Source organism: Rhinolophus sinicus, chromosome 12 (genome assembly GCF_057876585.1).
Source record: "Rhinolophus sinicus isolate RSI-liver-muscle chromosome 12, RSI-T2T, whole genome shotgun sequence".
Classification (NCBI taxonomy): Eukaryota; Metazoa; Chordata; class Mammalia; order Chiroptera; family Rhinolophidae; genus Rhinolophus; species Rhinolophus sinicus.
This window is the reverse complement of record NC_142512.1, coordinates 29,901,408-29,919,274: the sequence shown is the minus strand read 5'-3', so window position 1 is coordinate 29,919,274 and position 17,867 is coordinate 29,901,408. Positions and strand designations below refer to the sequence as shown.

General features: G+C 51.6%; 1 protein-coding gene across 2 annotated transcripts; it reads right to left on the bottom strand.

Moving 5' to 3' along the window:
- Positions 1-1,317: 1,317 nt before the first annotated feature.
- On the bottom strand, positions 1,318-11,553 carry MPO (myeloperoxidase). Of its 2 annotated transcripts, none has more exons than XM_088802126.1 (14): positions 11,433-11,553; positions 10,846-10,923; positions 10,606-10,699; positions 10,129-10,304; positions 9,784-9,907; positions 9,542-9,671; positions 9,253-9,459; positions 8,109-8,427; positions 6,222-6,382; positions 4,780-5,035; positions 4,133-4,303; positions 3,122-3,359; positions 2,132-2,361; positions 1,318-1,415 (listed from the first exon to the last, which is right to left on the bottom strand). In XM_088802126.1, exons 2-13 carry the CDS (start codon positions 10,919-10,921, stop codon positions 2,154-2,156), a joined length of 2,160 nt encoding a protein of 719 aa, XP_088658252.1. In that variant the 5' UTR covers positions 10,922-10,923; positions 11,433-11,553; the 3' UTR covers positions 1,318-1,415; positions 2,132-2,153. The 2 variants fall into 2 exon arrangements, with proteins under 2 accessions (XP_088658252.1, XP_019591854.2); XM_019736295.3 differs by lacking the exon at positions 11,433-11,553 and adding an exon at positions 11,042-11,198.
- Between the last annotated feature and the right edge of the window lie 6,314 nt (positions 11,554-17,867).

Below are 17,867 nucleotides of genomic sequence, written 5' to 3'. Positions count from 1 at the left end.
TGGGTGGCTCACTTGGTTAGAGCACGGGCTCTGGGCAACTGGACTGCCGGTTTGATTCCCACATGGGCCAGCGAGCTGCACCCTCTACAACTAGAATGAGTCAATGAGCTGCCGCTGAGCTCCCAGATGGCTCAGTTGGTTGGAGCGCGGGCTCTCAACCACAAGGTTGCCAGTTTTGACTCCCCCAAGGGATGGTGGGCTGCATCCCCTGCAACTAACAACAGTGACTGGACCTGGAGCTGAGCTGTGCCCTCCACAACTAAGATTGAAAGGACAACTTGATTTGGATGGAACTGACGAGAGTCCTAGGAAAAACACACCACTGTCCTCCAATAAAAAGTCCTAGAAATACACACTGTTCCCCAATAAAGTCCTGTTCCCCTTCCCCAATAAAAATATTAAAAAATCTAAAAAAAAAAGACCTTCGGGGTAAGGTCAGTCCAGCCAGGGCCTCCAGGGCCTCTGACTGGTGGGGTGGGATGAGAGGCACTTAGCCATCTTGTGGGAAGAGCCCAGGAGCCAGAAGACTCAGGCTGCAGCCCTGGCTCTCGTACCCACTTCTTCAAGGTCTCAGATAAGCCCCTTCACATCTCCGAGCACCCCGCTCATCATCAGTAGCCTGGAGACAAGTAGTATTTATCCTGCTCTGGCGAGGTCCTAGTCTGAGCTGGGTACATCAGCTTCCGCGTCCTACACACCTTCAGGCTCCCTGCTCTGGGTGCCCCTCTCCAAATGTGGGAAGAAGAGGGGAACTTACCAATCAGATATAGGGGCCAAGTTCCAGGCAAGATTATTAGGGAAACGGCCTCCTCCCCCCTCTCACAGCTCTGGCCACATGAAGCCAGGACTGAGAACTCTAGTGTGTGAGGGCCCCTGAACCACTGTGCCAGGCTGCTGGGCAGGATCCAGAGGTGTCTGTCATCTGGGGAGAGCCTACCATCACACCTCTACTCTTTCCCTCCTGCAGGACAGCATATTGTCCCCTCTGTTCCCCAGCACCTGACACAGAATGAGCAGGTAGCAAGTATTTGCCAGAGTGAAGAACGAGCATAAAGACTTGGTGACCACAATTCCTGTTCTCCAGGTGGTATGGGTGGCAGGTGAGGGAGGAGAGTCTGCCAGATTCGGCCCAGCCTCTAGGCTTCTAAGAACTAACTGCCTTCCATGGATCCGCCAAAGGAAGGCTCCTGGATATCCTTACCCTCAGTTCAGAAAACACAGGGCCCTGAGGGACAGACCACACTGGTTCAGGTTCAGAGTCCAGAGCAAGCCTTATGCTGAGGCTACAGCCCCCCCCCCCTGCAGACATAGACAGAGTAAAGATCCCCATCAGTGCTACTTTATTATCATAGATATCAGATACAAACAAATAGTACAAAAGGGCCAATGGGCCCCAGTTCCTCTCCAGGCAGCTCCTGTGAATAAGCAAGAGAACAGGGTAAGGAATTAAAAGGGGAGATATGAGCTGAGCCTAGCTTGCCTGGGCCCAGAACTCAACTACCACACACAGCCCAACTGCTAATGGCCATTCCTCCAGGAATCACTGGTTCACCTCTGCTAACCGGGAGGCCCTCACGGTGCAAGCTCCGTGAGGAAAGAAATGGTGTCTGACTTTCTGTTTCCCATGCCTAGAACAATGCTTGGCAGATAGTAAGTACTCAATAAACAAAGAACTGGAGGATGCAAACAAGCCTTCTAAGAAGGCATGACAGCTGTAATGACAGCTGTTTCCTTCTTATTTACGAAGAAGGAAACTCAGGCTTGACAAGGTTGAATAAAGTGTTCAAGGTCACACAGCTACAGAGCCAGGATTTGAACCCAAGCAGTCTGACTGCTGAGCTTGTGCGACTCACCAATCCACTCTGCTGCCTTCCATATAGTCACAGAAACGGCAAACACACACTCACATAAACAACATGCATACAGAGCACACAAAATACTACCCATGTTCAGACAACACACACATAGGAAACAATTTATACACATTGCACATGGACACACACAGACGAATGAATGAATGTTTAGTCATTCGTTTTCTTGGCCAGCACCCAGAATATGGATGGGCTTACACAGGGAAGGGAGATTTGTGATTCCGATTGGCCAGCCCATGGATGCCCAGCCTTCACCTCACCTCTGTACCCCTAACCCAGCCTCTAGTCCCTTTCCCTCCAGGAAGTCAGGTCCAATGCAGGAAGTGTATTGCACTTGACAAAGTCCCGAGGAAATGTGTTGGACATGAAGATGTTGTTCTTGGACACGGTGGTGATGCCTGTGTTGTCGCAGATGATGCGAGGCAAGGAGATCGTGGCCAGGGCATTCCGCTGCTGTGTGCTGAACACATCCTTGTTTTCCCACCAAAACCTGCACGGGAACACCCATAGACCTCATACCTAAAGCTCTCCTGGACCAGGAGGCCATCACCTGGCGTGTACTGCTCCCCAGATGCAAGAGGACCACAGCAGACACCTGCTGTACGGCACAGGAGAGCTCCAAGCCCTCAGGCAGCCAGCGGGGCTCAAACAAGTGGAGCCTCACTCATGGCACAGAGTAAAGCCCAGCTGCCTGAATGCCCTGCCCCAGAGGCTTCCAAGGCACCAGTGTTGCTAGACAGGAAGCTGAGCCCGCTCTTGCTCATGAAACCTGTGCTCTGGCATGGGCTGCACCAATGGGGGTAGAGAGAATCTTGGGGGTGGTTTATAATGTGTCCACCCAGAAAGGGACACCTTATTGTAACTTTCTCAAGGGTATAACACAGGCTAGGGAAGAGCTAGGTATGATAGATGTCAGAACCATGATGAAATAACATTAGGAGAAGCAAGGATGGGGCTGTTCCATGGGCCTGTGACTGACAACATCATGGTTGCAACCTGGAACACGGAGAAGAGAAGCGTGGCCTTTTCTCTGTCTACCCTCCTGCACAACCAGGGGTCCAGGTCCCTCCTTGCTGCATTCCCGACAGGTTCAGAGCACATTAGGGATGGCCTTGAGGCTCCCTGGAACGTACTGAGAAGTCAGATTCCATCCAGCCCTTCATTTCACAGGAAGAAGTTGGGGCCCCAAGAGATTCTGGACAGGGCCACAGCCAGACAGTGGGCCTGAGCCGCTCATCCTGTCTCCTTACCTATCACCATCACGGAGCTTCCTGAACTGGGTCCCAATGAGGCAGGCGAGAAGTGGGCCCACGCGGCCATTGCGCTCCAGGGGCTCGGACACACCGCCCATCCAGATGTCGATGTTGTTGGGTGTACCGTACTGCGCCATCAGCTTCCTCGCCAGGTCCAGATTCTTCAGCACCGTGCCCAGCTCGCCCACCGTGCTAGGCTGCGGGAGACCGCAGAAGCGCCTCCAGGCGTTGTACCCTGCATGGGGATAGGAGAGAGGTGGCTGTGGGTGCATCCCACAAAACCCACCTTCCCGATACACCAAGGCCATATGTAGAGGTACATGAGGGAGGGGGAGGACACAGAAGGGCTTCTCTTAGGCTATAAAACCCTAGGGAACCCTGAACCCTTGGCTCAGGCCAAGGGGACAGCTGGGCTGCTCTAGGACCCTCTCTGCTTTCCCTTGCCCTCCCATCCTAAGGCAAATCCTAAATTGCCATAACTCCTATCAGGGGGACAACTCATTGTCCCCCTCTGGAAATCTCAGACCTGTGAGGGGTGTTTAGAAGACTCAGCCGCACAGGCTGTCCCACAATGCAGGCCAGGCTTTGGGGTCAGGCTGATCTGGGTTCAAATTCCAGCTCTGTCACTGACTTGGCTGGAGAACCTGGGCCTCAGTTTCCCCATCAGTAAAATTCAAGTGATAATACTCTCTTCCCCTCAAGAGTTCATGTGAAATGAAGCAAAATGAAATGACGATGGAGACAGATTTTCAGATGATGGGGGCTAGGAGCTTGGTATTATTATGATGATGCTCCAAGTTTAAGGGTTATATCAGTATGAAGGCTGCAAGGAAGAGCTGAAAAGAGACCAGGTGGGCCCAGGGAGAGGTAGATGCCTGACCTCAGACCACTTCCTAAGAGGAAGGTGCTGGGGTACGGGGAAGCCTTGGGCAGCTGGGGCCACTGGAGAGGGCAGGGCCCCTGCGTGGGAGGTGGGAGTGGGGGAGGGGAACCCCTGCAGCCCCTCACCTGGGAGGCCATGGTCTCGGCTGCGCTGCATGTTTAGAGCAGGCAGGTCCAGCCCAATCCTCATGACCTGCTCAAACAACCGGTCCCGGATCTCATCCACCACAATTTGGTTCTGGCGATTCAGCTTGGCCGGGGTGGCCATGAGGCCCCGGAGGATGGGGTCAATGCCACCTGGGGGCAAGAGCAGCAAAGTTGGGGGCGGGGATCTGGCTCAGTATCACAGCTGAGATTGGAGTCAGGAGCAAGTCCAAGGTGGTGTCAGGGCGTTGCAGGAAAGGGCAGGGCACATGCGGCTCCTGGGGCCAAGGTGGTCCCGTGGACAGATCCTCACCAGGGCATCAAGCTCTCAGGGGATTATGCCACTAAGACTTGCAAGGTTGGGGTGCTCCCAGCCCCTGGCCTCCTGGCTCCCTGAGAGTCACCACACATAGGAAGGAGCCAGCTCCTCAGGAGCTATCCGCACCCCACCCTTTATGGTTAGATGCAAAAGCAGAGTCAGGTGAACTCAGGCTGGGAAGTCAGATCAGATAAATCCCCAAAGATGAAAGGAAAGAGGATTTCTCCTGCCCTAGTTCCCTGTGGCCAAGCCCGCCTCTACCCCACCTTCAGCTGCCAGCTCCCTCTCTCCTAGCCTAGGTCCTACTCACCTTCCAGCACTACCCTCCAGGAGGCAAAAAAGACCTTGCTGAGGGGAACACGGGGGTTGGGCCCCGTAGGCTTGTACTGATTGTCTAGGCGGAACATGAAGGGTTGGATGAGAGTGTGGCCATAGCGGAAAGCGTTTGTGAAGACGTTGGAGATGCGAGGGTCCACTGAGTCATTGTAGGAGCGGTATTTGGGCAGGTACTTCTTCATGGCCGCTGGCCCCAGTACCAGCGGCAAGTAGTCCCGGTAAGTGATGATCTAAAGAAAAGTCACTCAGCATGGCCTCTTCACTCACCCCTCCTGCAGTCTTCACCTGCTCCTGGCTTGGGGGATTCCTCCCACATGTCTAGGACCAGGGAACTGCCTTTTACAGCACTGGATGTGGGTCTGAGTAGCACTGAGGGGCATAAACAGAACTCTTGCCTACTGTGTGACCTTAGGCCAGTTATTAACCTCTCTGTGCTCTAATTCTTCAATTGTAAATTAAGGGTAATTATGCTGCCCTCTGCCTTAAAGGATTAAATAACAAAGGGCTTTATTCGTCATTGCTATAGCTCCCTTGACTTTGAGTTATTAATGTCTTGTTTCTTCTACTAACTTATAAGCTCCTTGAAGACAATGGTTATACCTCATTTCTCTTGGAATTACTCAGTGCCCAGCAAGTACCTGGCTCACAGTAGGGTTCAATATGTGACTGTGGAAAAAGTGGAGGCAAGAAGGAAAAGGGCCACCGTAGATGATTTCCCCCAGTGAAAAGAGGAGCTATAGAACAGCCTCACTCTAGATTCTAGACTCTGGAATGTGCTCTGAGGCTTAAATGAATCTCATTTAAGTTCTTAGTGCAACTCAACAACTCACCCTCAACTCCTGCAACTCTCTCACACTCCAGAGTCTAGGAGTACTAAAAAGGTGTGTATGTGTTTGTGTGTGTGTGTTAGTGTTTAAGTCTTGGGGAACGGATGGAGGTGCTGGAGCACCAACGATTGGGAAGGAGAACCAGAAACACCGCCCAGGGATAAACAAGCATAGGGAGATTGGGTGAGCTATGATAGAGCCAAAAAGAAGAGGTGAATGGGTGAAGGAGTCAAGTGTAACAATGAGATGACGGAAATAAGAGGCGTTTACTGAACAGCTACTATGCGCCAGGTACTTTAGATCCAGCCATTTAACCATCGCAATCCCATTCCCAACAGACAGGAAAGAAGAAAGGGGAGCAAGCCTGGGAAGGAAGGAAGGAATGGAAGGCAAGTAACCCTTGTCAGGCACTTGGTATCTGCCAGGTGCTTTCATATATGTCCTTTAATCTTTACAGTATTATGGATAAAGAAACTGAGACTCATGAGGGGTAACCTGCCCAAGGTCACACAGCCAGGATGTGGCAGAAGTACACATGGATCCCAAGTCTGCCTGCCCCATGGTGTCACTGATGATCAGGGCTACCTACCTGGATCATGGCTCCCACGATCTTCCGGGCTTCCTGGTAGAGCCTCTCTCCATTCCAGCGGGGGTTCAGGCGCTTGAGCTGTGTAGCCAGCCGGTTGTGCTCCCGCAGGAAGAGTGTATGCATGGAGGTGAGCTCAGGCATCTCACTGGAGCGGGTGTCCCCTTGGGGAAGCAAAAGGTATCTTTCCTAAGACCTCCATCCCAGAAAGGACTTGCTCCATTGAAATTCCCTCCCCAGACAAAGCCTGAATTGCCTCCTACTCAGCCCTCCTTTCTAACCACCTTTCACACCATGTTCAGTTTATATCTCCCCTGCCTTGATGCTCTAGTCCACCATAATAGCTTCTTCTCCTGTTTGGGGGCACAGCTGGTTGGAGATGCTCATTCAACAGACATCAGACCTGACACGTGACTTGCCACCTTCCCGTACCTGAGACTGGGAGGTCCTTGAGAACAAAGCTTGCTGTCTTTTGCCTTTTTTGTATCCAACCCGCTCACCAAACACACACATAGACACACGGGGTTTAGCAGTGCACGGTACAAAGCAGGAGATCCATGAACACTGACTGCCTGGTTGACTTAGTCTCTTGATTCAGTGGAGGCCAAAGTCAGCACTCCCTACTTCCATGCCCATGTCTGACACAGCTAATGATCCCAGCACTCTCTCCTGCTAAAATTGGATGCAACCTCAGCATCCTTCTTAACACAGGACTCCAGAAAGCCACTACCATCTGATCAGAGTTGCCACACCCACCCTTACTACATGCTAATCACGCAGCCTGCTCAGGGGAGGGGACTAGGGCACAGGATGTTTCACGTCCACACCTGAGACTATTCAAAAGAATTCAGTGAGATTCCTAATCCTTCTAGTCCTCTCCCAAACCTTCTCTGGAAGGGCCTGAGTCCCATTTCAGCAGGACACCAGGTTCAGTCCTCACCAGCAATAGAGGCTGGTGAGAAGGAAATTCCATGAGAGCAGCTTTTCCATCCCATGACTATCCAGGCCTGGAACACGGACATGCAGTTTGTCAACGCCAGGCTGGAGACAGCCATGACTGGCTGAGGAGAGCTGCTCTTCCTCGCAGTAGCTAAGGAAAGTCCACACTGGTGCTGGCCTTGATTCTCCTCCCCAAGGCTTGACCACCAGAAGCCACCAGGAAGAGGGGTTGGAAGGCTGGAGGAAAGGGCTTCAGGTCCACTATTGGGTTTACATTAGAAAATTTCTGGGCATGGGTACTATCATGGCCCCAAGGGTATCCCCGGGGCTGACGGCTGTTTACATGTAAACTCCCACCCTCTTTTATTACAGGCAATCAAGATGGGCAGGAGGCGATATCCTGAGCAGCAGCTCTGTCCAATAGACCCTTCTGAACTGAAAATGTTCTATGTCTGTGCTGCTCCATGTGGGAGCCATTAGCCTATGAGGCTAATGAGCATGTGAAATGTGACTAGTGCAGTGGAGAAACTGAATTTTTAACGTTAAGTTTATTTAAATTTCCTTAAACTTAAATGAAAAGCACATGTGGTGACTGCATTGGATAATATGGTTCTAGAGGGTGAGGGCACCACGTTGCTCTCTGTCCCTTTAGTTCCCTGTCCCTGGGGGACTCAACTCTCCTCTCTGCCAGCATCCAGAGGGAAAGAGGGAGACAGAAGGGGGTGGACAAAGGCTCCTCAACCACCCCTGAGTCTTCTTAGGTTGGGTTTTTTCTGTTTTTTCCTTTCTGGCTCCACCCAACTTGTCACCAAGGCAACTGAATTAATATCATGAAGTTGGTGAGGGTAGAGTCTCGCTCAATGCAAATCCACTAGCTGCTTACAAATAGGCCAGCTGTGGCCCCATCAGGGAGCACCCCTGTGCCATTCTAGGTCCCCGCCCAGGTCTGACCTGCCAGGAAGCAGGGGATGCGCGCGGAGCGGTTGGTGAGGAGGCAGGGGTCGTCGTGCAGCTCGTCGAAGGGCAGCAGAGCCCGGCCGTTGTCGGTGAAGCGGGAGTTGACGGCCATCAGCCCCAGCTGGTTGGTCTGGTTGCGCAGCTTCATGGCCAAGAGGTCCTCGCTGCCGTACACCATGCTGGCGTCCAAGAAGGAGGTGAGCGCGTTGATCTGGTTGCGGATGGTGATGTTGCTGTTTGTGCAGGCAGGGCAGGAGCGGAAGAAGGGGATGCAGTCCTGCTGGTTCTTGATGCGGGGGTCATTGGGTGGGATCTGCAGCACAGAGACCCACCAGCTCGCCAAGGGCAGGGACAGTGGGCAGGAGTGGCTCCCCCCCACCCCCTCTACCCTCCTGAAGGCCGCAATCCCACCTCCAAAGCAGCCTGGAGTCCAGGACCAGAAGGAGAGACCCAGACACCAAAACAGGGGTCCCTCGGGACTTCTGGCCCCCTCACCCTACAGGGAGGCCTCTCAAGTCCACAAAGGACCACTGGCTGAGGTCCCACCAGCACAGCGCCTCTGAGTTTCCGGGGTGATGACTAGAAAGCTGGACTGGGGAATGTGGGCCCTTGTGGGGCCCTTGGAGGTGAACCTGCCAGTGCTCTGACCCACCCCCTAAACCTCCTATCTCTCACTATTTCTCTCTTCTGCTTCTGCTCCTCCCTCTCCCGTGGTCTGCATTCTCAGTCACTTCTCTTCCTTTTCCTTCCCTGTTCTCCTCTCTCTCTCCTCCCTGTCCTTTCCTGTCTTTCACTTTGGCCCGTCTTTCTCTTAGATTCTCTTTCCTTTTCTCCTTCTCTCCCCACTCAGCCTCAACCAACCAGTCCCCCTCTCAGCCCTGCTCCAACCCCACAACCCAGGCTCTGTGTAATGTGGGCTGGGGAGAAGGTGTCCCTCTGTGGGGAGGAAAGAGGACTGAGCACGTGGTACCTACAGAGGTCTGAGGGACAGTGGGCAGGTCCTCAGCCTGGGGTGGGGGAGGGGGCAGGGCCAGCCTTACTCAAGAGCTGAAGGAAACCTGAGCAGGTGGCCACTCCCAGGAACGATGCCTACTCTCCCCACCCAGCAGGCAGTGGCAGGGCAGAAAGAAGGGAGCACCTTGAGTGGGAAGCAGGGCGGCTGCTGCAGGCAGCTGGTCTCACAGTTGAGGCCAGTGATGAAGGCGACCCGGGCAGCCGGCTCGGGGGTGAAGTCCAGATCGTGATCAATCAGCTGGCCCCACTGCATGAACAGCAGCGAGCGATCCTGGTCCGGGGTCAGCTGCTCATTGGGGAAGCGCACGATGGCGTTGGAGACAGCCCGAGCCTGGGGGACACAGATCGTCAGGGGCCGCCTCGGGCCGCGCCGCCTAGGGCCAGCCTCGCCCTCTCTGTGGGCCAGGGCTCACCAGGGGCACCGGGAAGCCTCCGCGCTTCACCCCGGGCGTCCAGCCGTAGGGCAGTGAGAAGCCGTCTTCGTACTCCGCCGGCAACCAACGCACAAAGGCGCGGTTGGAGGCCCCCAGCGTGGGTCTGCGTCTGTGAGGCAAGGACAGGGCGCTGACACGAGGTGGCGCTGCAGGCCGCCCGAGGACCAGGACGCCTCCCTGAGCCTCCCACCCGCTGAGGGTACACCGGTCCTCAGCCACACCTGTTGTTGCACTGCCCGGTGATGGTGCGGTACTTGTCTCGCTCTGGGCATGTCACCCCCACGTCCTGGTAGGCACAGCCGCTCAACTTGGACAGCAGAGTCAGCTGGGCAGGCGTCAGCACATCTGTAGGGCCAGGGGAAGAGGGGTGTGGGAGCTGAGCCCCCCAACTTCCTATCCTAGGCTGGGGACCGTTGGTTGGTGGGTGCACTCTGAGGCATGGAGGAGAGGCTCAATGTTCCTGAAACTCCCTGGAAGGAGGAGTTGGGGGGATCACTGGGAGGTGGTGGGGTCACTTGAAAAGGGCACTAGTGGAGCAGGGGCTGGGGTTGTGGGGGCAATATTACCGGTGACATTGAATCGCCCTGGCAACAGGGGCTGCAGCTTCCCCTCCAGCAAGCCTAGGGCCACATGCAAATAGTCAGCAGCCCGCACAGCTGTTCTAGTGGCTGCCACTGGCTGCTTGAAGTAGGACAGGAGTTCCATGGGGCTGGCCAGTCCACTGTGAAGCCGCTGCTTGATGCTGCTTGGAGAAGGGAGGAGTGAGGGCCAGAGGAGGTGGGCAGACATGCTCAGCAGAGCCACAGCCCAGGAGATGGACACTCAGGACAGTGCAGACACACACACAGACAGGGAGAAGTTTTGCCTTTATAAACAGATTACGGACCTGGGTGTCCAGACAGAGGCAAGGCCATGGGAAGGATGGGTTTGAAGATGTTCTCACACCCAAACACACAAAGGGGACCACCCCACCTATAAACTCCCCATGCCTGCTTCTTTTCCGAAAGGCCTTGCCCAGAGGTGGACAGTGCCCAGCGCCCCACCTTTCCCGCCGCTCCTTGTAGGCCTTGTCCACCAGCCGCTTGGCCTCTTCCATGCACGTCAGCACCACAGAGGTCTCCACCTCTCCCAGGATAGCTGCCCAGAATATGGGGTCACAAGGTCAGCAATAGGCCCAAAGCTGCCCATGAGGCGCCAGAGCCAGGATGGCCTGCAGTGAGGAAGGAATCCCTGGAACTCAGAACCACCCACAACACACCACCTTTCCCCTCCTGAACTGTTACCTGGAACGGTACCCTCCAAAGGCTGGGGCAGAGCCAGAATGGCCAGGAGCCCTACTAGGGCCAGGAGCAGCTTCATCTCTGCAATAAGACCCCAAGCTCAGCAAGTGTCCAAAACCCACAGTTCATTTGGGAGAAGAGAACCCCAACATCCCTCTTCTCTTGGGCCCCTTACTCCCACCTTCATGCCCAGGCCCACCTTAGTGGTCCCTGCCTACAGACAGAATCCAGCCCTCCTTGAGGAAGAGGTCCACAGTGCCTCTCCTTTGCTAGCTTCCGTCACTCAACCCTCCAGGACCTCACTTCCGAAGTTGACCTAACATTGGCAACATTTCTCAGCTGAATCTAGGCTTTTATGTCCTCCAAGCTGGGGGAGGGACAGGGCAGATGAGACCCGCCCCTGGAAACTGAACTCTCTCCTGCCCACTAGGGTTGGGGTGCACAGAAAAGGAGCTCTGACAGGGGAGACAGGGGCAGGAAAGAAGGGGCCAGAACTGTCCCTAGCCTTTGAATTCAGTACCCCCACCCCAGAGTTTTTCTCTCCATGTGTGCCAAGACCACTGCTGTCCCCAGGGGGTAAGACAACTAACCCGTCTCCAAAATTCTGATTCAGTTGAATCTCTAGAGTTCCTTTGAAAGGGACAAAAGGCAGGAACCAACAGCCTAAGCAATAGTGGGAAATAGAGTGACCCCAGAAGAGGAGGGAAGGTAAAGGGGAGACCTAGCACGATGATGATCCAATCAGCCTCAAGGGGATGTCCCCCACCCCCAATAGTAACCTGTCCCCTACAGCCAAACCTGGCTGGCAGCCCCCCATTCTTGGTGAGGGCTAAAGGGACAGGAAATCTGGCTGGAGACCGTTGGGTTTCACAGGAAAGAGGACCCTGGGGGCTACAGGTTCAAGACCAAGGTAACTTCCTCTATCCCTCTCCTCCTCCCCTTTCTTCTTGGCTTTTGCTAGGAGGCTGTCTCCAACACCCCTGCCATCTGCTCCTGGATTTCAGAAACCAGAAGAGAGCAGAGCTGGTTGTGGTTAGTGGTCAGTTGGGTGACACAGGCCAGGGCTTCTCTGGGACAAGATCAGTGCAATCAGGAGAACTGGTGTTCAACTTTAGATTCATTCTGAAATAGAAGAGAGGGAAGTTTCTCCCCTGAAGAAGTCTGCCAAAGGGGATGCCATTTTCAGGCAGGAAAAGTACCCTATGAGTAATGATTGTGTTTGTCCGCCTCCCTGGAACCTCACCAGGAAGGGCACGGTTCCCATGTCCTGTTTGGTCCAGCCACCCTCCTACTCCAGGCACTTCCTGACTTCACTCTTGCCTTCTATGCCCAGACAACATCTTATTAGCCAAGGAACAAGGGACAACAACATGTCCAAAACACCTTCCCAGTGTGCCCAGAGAGCCTGTCACCTGCTGGGTAGCGGAGCCCAGGGGCCTATGAGACAGGAATCATTCTTCCAGGCTTGCTCAGCCGGTGACTGAAGGGCTAGGTGTGAACTGGGACAAGTGGCTGTTTGTGAATCAGGTTTTAGAATTTTATAGACTTTTGAAAATACTTTTTAATCCATTAAGTGATACAATGGTACCTCGGTTTTCTAACATAATCCGTTCCGGAAGACCGTTCGAGTGCTGAAACGTTCGAAAACAGCCGACAGCGAGGCCTCAGGATCTTGCACTCAGCGGAAGCTGCGTGACGTGTTCCACATGCAAGGCGTGTTCAAAAACTGAAGCACTTACTTCCAGGTTTACGGTGTTCGTAAACCGAAATGTTCATCAACGGAGATGTTCAAAAACCAAGGTACTACTGTATATTCCCATTCATGAAAAGTTAGAGAACACAGGTGTCATGCGGGGACTCTGATCCCGTTCCCCGCATAAGAACGCAGGCTATGGTGAGGCCAAAAAGGAACACCCACGGAGCCATAGATACGGGAGTCATACCACTATATTCTCGCTGACGGCTGGGTTGGAGATACAAAAGCAAACGTCCACCAGTACCCCAATGAGGGGTTTCCTGCACCCCAGTCCTGCTGGCGGCCAGGGGAGACACAGGAAGTAGGATCAACATGATCCGAAATCCACAACCCACTTGCTGGCCGCAAACCTCCGTCCACTTCTCTACCAACCAGCCAACCCCCTAACCTAGCCACAGCAGTTATATCAGTGACCAATGGCTAACTGGTTACAGCTGATGGCCACTGGCCATCTGATCACAGCTGACGGCCATCTACTACCCGAGCCAGCACTTTTCCACGTGAGGCCGAGAGCCTGGAAACTGCTCTCTGGGACTCTGTCCGCACACAAGCAAAAATAAAAATAAATCAAAATTACTTATAATCAAGTGAGATCACAGGTGATTGTTTTTTCTTTCCAGGTTTGTCATCATTTTTCACATAAATAAGAAGCAGGAAGGAAAATAATTTCCCGCAATCCCACTATTCACTGATAACCGCATTTAATAATTTGGTATCCTATGTGTGGATATATGCATTTTAAACAGTGATAAGAACACACTTTAAATATTGTTTTACAAGCTATTTTCAGTACTTGACAATTTAGCCCAGAGAGCGCTCTATGTGAATCAATATAGATTTACTTCATTTTAATGTCTGCATAATATTTTGTAAAAGTACGATTATTTATTCACTAATCCTCTCGTTAGCTACTTGGGTTGTTTCCTGTTTTCACTATTATAAGCAGTACTAGGAGCAACATCCATGGAGTTAAATCTCCAGTCACATCTTCAATGCTTTTCTTAAGCAAGAAGTCCTAGAAGTAAAATGGCTGCATATTTGAGTGTCCACATGTTTAAGGCTTTCTAAAAAAAATGTCGGATGTCCTTGTGACCATGGCACGTCACCTCATGAACCTTGCATGGAAGCACCTGTTCCCTGTCTCCCTCATCAACTCTGACAGAGTCCTTTAACAATTTTAGGGGAATTGTTAAGGCTCAAGAGGGAAGAAACATCTAATGCAAGCCCCTCATATCACAGATGAGAAAGAATCCAGGGAAAGAAATGGCTTTGCCAAGGGCCACAGAGTGGCACAGTTTAGAATAATCTAGCTGTCAGGTCTCTTGACTTCCACACCAGCGCTCTTTACCCAATAGTCTCTGCAGGATTATTCCTGACCTTCAACTCTGGCATTTATTCAACAGGTACTTACTGAGCCCTTGCACGTGCTAGGCAGGTACTGTGCTGGCCACTGGGTGTACTCTGCTGAGCAAAGTTTAGGCCTTATCCTCAAGGAGCACACAGGAGGACACAGAAAAGCAAACCAATGACACCTCAAGAATTTTGTGTAGGGTTCTTTGGGAGCATTAAGGAAAAGCACTGGACCAAGTGGGGCGACCTAGGAAGTTTTTCTCAAGCAGTTCGTACTTGAGACTACCTTGAAGAATGTTTAAAAGTTGACCAAGTGGACACAGGAAGGAACAGCAATCTGGCCCCAGCGAATGACACAGCAAAGGCCTTGACACAAGTGGGCTTCATTCAGGCTGTTCCACCATGGGCGAGGGTGGGGCAGGAGGATGAGGCTGGTAAGGCAGGCAGAGGCCCGGGACCCATCACTGTCTGACCTACTGAGAAGTTCTTGTCCTAAAGGCTCCAGGGAGCCATAAGGAGCCATAAGGCTGTGCAGTGCACGATCAGATATATTTTAGGAGGTCACTTGGGCAGTGGAGTGGAGGGTGCACGGGATGGGAGTGGAGGGCAGGGTGGCAGGCCCAGAGGCCGAGCTCTGGGCAAGAGGCATCATAGTGATTCAGGGGCCTTCAGGAGCAGAGCTGGTTGTGGTTAGTGTTCAGTTGGGTGACACAGACCAAGGCTTCTCTGGGACGCTCTGCTTTCTTACAGGTGGATATGAGGCAATGAATGTTTAAAAAACTAAAGCCTTTACAAAGAATGACGTGAAGATGCCCTTTGCTCTTTACCCAAGTAGCAGTGAGAGAATTCTAAAGGTGTATAATCCCAAGCCACCTGCCTTTGGCTCAGGGCTTGGGCTGTGGGCCTGCATGTGTGTGCAGAGGCTTGAGATGCTCTGTGACTTCAGTGTTTCCAATCAATTAATAACCACCCAACCAGGATCACTACATGTCCGCCCAGTGTACCTCTGTTGATCCCTCATCTAGGCCCTATATTTGTGACCCAGGTGTATTTAGGTTCAAGGGCTTCTCAACATGAAGAGTAACCAGAAGGAGAGTATGTCTGCCTGAGGAGATATTCCAAACAAGCCTTTTCCCGTAAGTTACCCCATCCTAGGGGTGGCCTCTGGAGGGCCCTACCGGAACTGCTACATCTCAGGATGATAGTCCTTTGAGGGTGTCTCCCCTCACCCACACACAAACATCCCACCCCTAGGGTGAAGTCCAACTGCCTGTGGGATAACGGGCCCTCTGCACTACTGCTTGCAAAACAGCTTGTTCTTTCTTAATGCTGCTTGGGGAACAATTCAGTTGGGATTACAGTCAGATTTCCTGTGTGTGTGCTTGGAGAGAAGAAGGTTATGGAAGCTGGGGAGGGGACAGGGATCAATGACTCCTCAGACACCCCAATGGCACCCAGCCCAAAGACCTTGTTGTCTCTCTTGCTTTCAAATATTAAAACTTAATTTTGAATTATACAGGTAATTCCTGCAGATATCTTGAATAGCATTAAAATGTCACAGGTCAGGTTAAAGCTCTCTTGAGACTGGGTATTGCACCATCTCCAATTCTAGGGCCCTTCCTTACTCCTTAGGCATAAACACTGTGGTCATTTATGTGTTTGTCTTTCCAAAACTTTTACTTACTTACATACTTCTGAGTATGCCCTTTAGGCATCTAGGGTTGCAGGGAAGTTCTCTGTTACAAGGAGACTTCCAGTTCCTGAAATACGGATATTCACCTATTTCAGGAAAAGCAGAATTAACGTGGCCTGCAGAATCCATCGGCCATACCTGACCATGGAAATGTCACAGAATCGAGACACAGAAGGGAAATTGTTGGAGAGTAGAAAATAACGAGAGTTGTGGGAATCCCCCAGGGAGAGAGAAGGAGCCTGGGACCTGGTGAGGGGAATGTAGACTAGAGGGGAGGAGGGCAGGTTCAGGTGTCTCCAGCAGGGGGTGGGTAGGCAGGGCTTTCCAGTTGTACCCATCCCTTTGTGCCACGTTGCCCTCATCAGATCATTGTGGGTCCTGCAGTGACTGCAAGGTAGGAAAACCGCCCCTTAAGGCCAGCAGACATTTGCAGGAGAGGATGTTACACAGTGGTGCTGGACCCTGCCCAGGTTAGGGAGTGGAAACAACAGCTCCTGTCCTCCGCCTTGAGGACTAGAGTATTACGACCTAAGGGGAAGTTCTTGCCTTGACAGACGTATATGGAGATTCCGTAATGCGTAAGGTCCCGCGGTTGAGGGGAAGAGGGAAACAGAGAAGAGACGAGGCCAGATTGTAACCCCAGAATCTCTCTACTCTAGGGTATGAGACCCCACCATCCCCACCTGCCACCCCCTTATCTTTGCCCTGTGCATAGTCCTCAAACTCAACGAGAGGGGCGCGAGCTAGGAAATAGGCTTTCATCCTCCTCCCAGGTCATGACCACATGGAATTTATCCCAGGAAAGTTCAGGGTGGTTTAACACTCAAAAACCAATCAATGAAATTTGCAATAACTAAGAAAGAAAAACCACAATCTCTCATTAGATACAGAAAGATCATTTGACAAAATCCAACACCCATTATCGATTATTTAAAAAAAAGAAAGAAAAACCTCTCTGCAAACTAAGAATAGAACTTTCCCAAACCTAAAAAGGGGTATCTACCAAAAAATATGTACATATGTCCCTAACATCATACTTAATGGTGACTGAACGTTTTCTCCTTATGATCAGGAAGAAAGCAAGTGTGTCTCCTCCTGTTATTTCTATTTCACATTGTATTGGAGGTTCTATCCAGTACAGTGAGGCAAGAAAAAGAAATTAAAGACATCAAAATTTGAAAGGAAGATTTAACACTGTTTTTGTTTATGTACAATATGGTAACATATATAGAAAATTCTAAGAAATCTACAAAAAAGGTACTAGAATAAGTGAGTTTGGTCAAGTTGCAGTCTATGAGGCCAAAATTAAAAAAAAAAAAAAAAACAGTTGTGTTTCTATATACTAACCACAAAGATTCAGAAATTGAAATTGAAAAGAACAATACCATTTATAATAGCATCAAAAATATTAAACGATTAGGGGTAAATCTCACAAAAGATGGGCAAGATCCGGACTGAAAACTACAGATCATTGCTGAGAGAAATTAAAGACCTAAATAAATGGAGAGATATACTTTGTTCATAGGTCAGAAGACTCAACCTTGCTCAAATCTCAATTCTTTCCAAAATGATTTGTTTGTTCACTCTTGTGTCCTTGCCTTAGTAGCTGCGAGTCCCTGCGAGGTGGCGGGTGGGAGCTGCTGCTGATTTGGCGGGTTTCCATGAGACCGCGGGGGACACAATATGCTGCACTTTGGTGGCTTCTCACCTGGGCAGTGATGCTTCTCCTTTCTGCCAGCTGCTGCCAGCCATCTAAAATGCCACCTGGGCTCTGATCCAAGCTGCCACTTCCACTGTTCTCATCTAAAGGCAGACATCCTCACCTTTGCCCCTTGGCCCGTGAGCGGGGAGAATGCACCCGAGTCAATAGACCTGCTTGCTCCCCACATGGAATCCCAGCTCACCATGCGGGTCTTTTCTGCTGTTTGTGCCACCTTTAGGCCTGGAGCAATGTGCAGGACTCTCCACGTCACCCTGCTTGGAGGCTTCTGAGTATGATCTCCCATCTGTTTCTGTCTTTTCTGGAATCCTGCCATTTCTAGTCTACTAAGATTCCCTCCCACCCCTTCTTGCTTTCTAGCAGAACTACACATGGTGTTTGCTTGTTTGGTTGTTCTTACATCTATTACTTCCATGAATTTAGTAGAGGGGAATCAAGACTGCAGGATGTGCCTTCTCTCATCTTATTTTCCCTCTTGTCTAGGTCTCTTGCTCCCTCCAGGACCC

Coding starts and splice junctions, on each gene's coding strand:
- MPO (XM_088802126.1), bottom strand. CDS start 10,921: ATGAAGCTGCTCCTGGCCCTAGTAGGGCTCCTGGCCATTCTGGCTCTG. Junction 6,383..8,108: donor CATCCCCTGCTTCCTGGCAG/GTCAGACCTGGG, acceptor TGCTTCCCCAAG/GGGACACCCGCTCCAGTGAG. Junction 3,360..4,132: donor CCGAGACCATGGCCTCCCAG/GTGAGGGGCTGC, acceptor ATCCCCATGCAG/GGTACAACGCCTGGAGGCGC.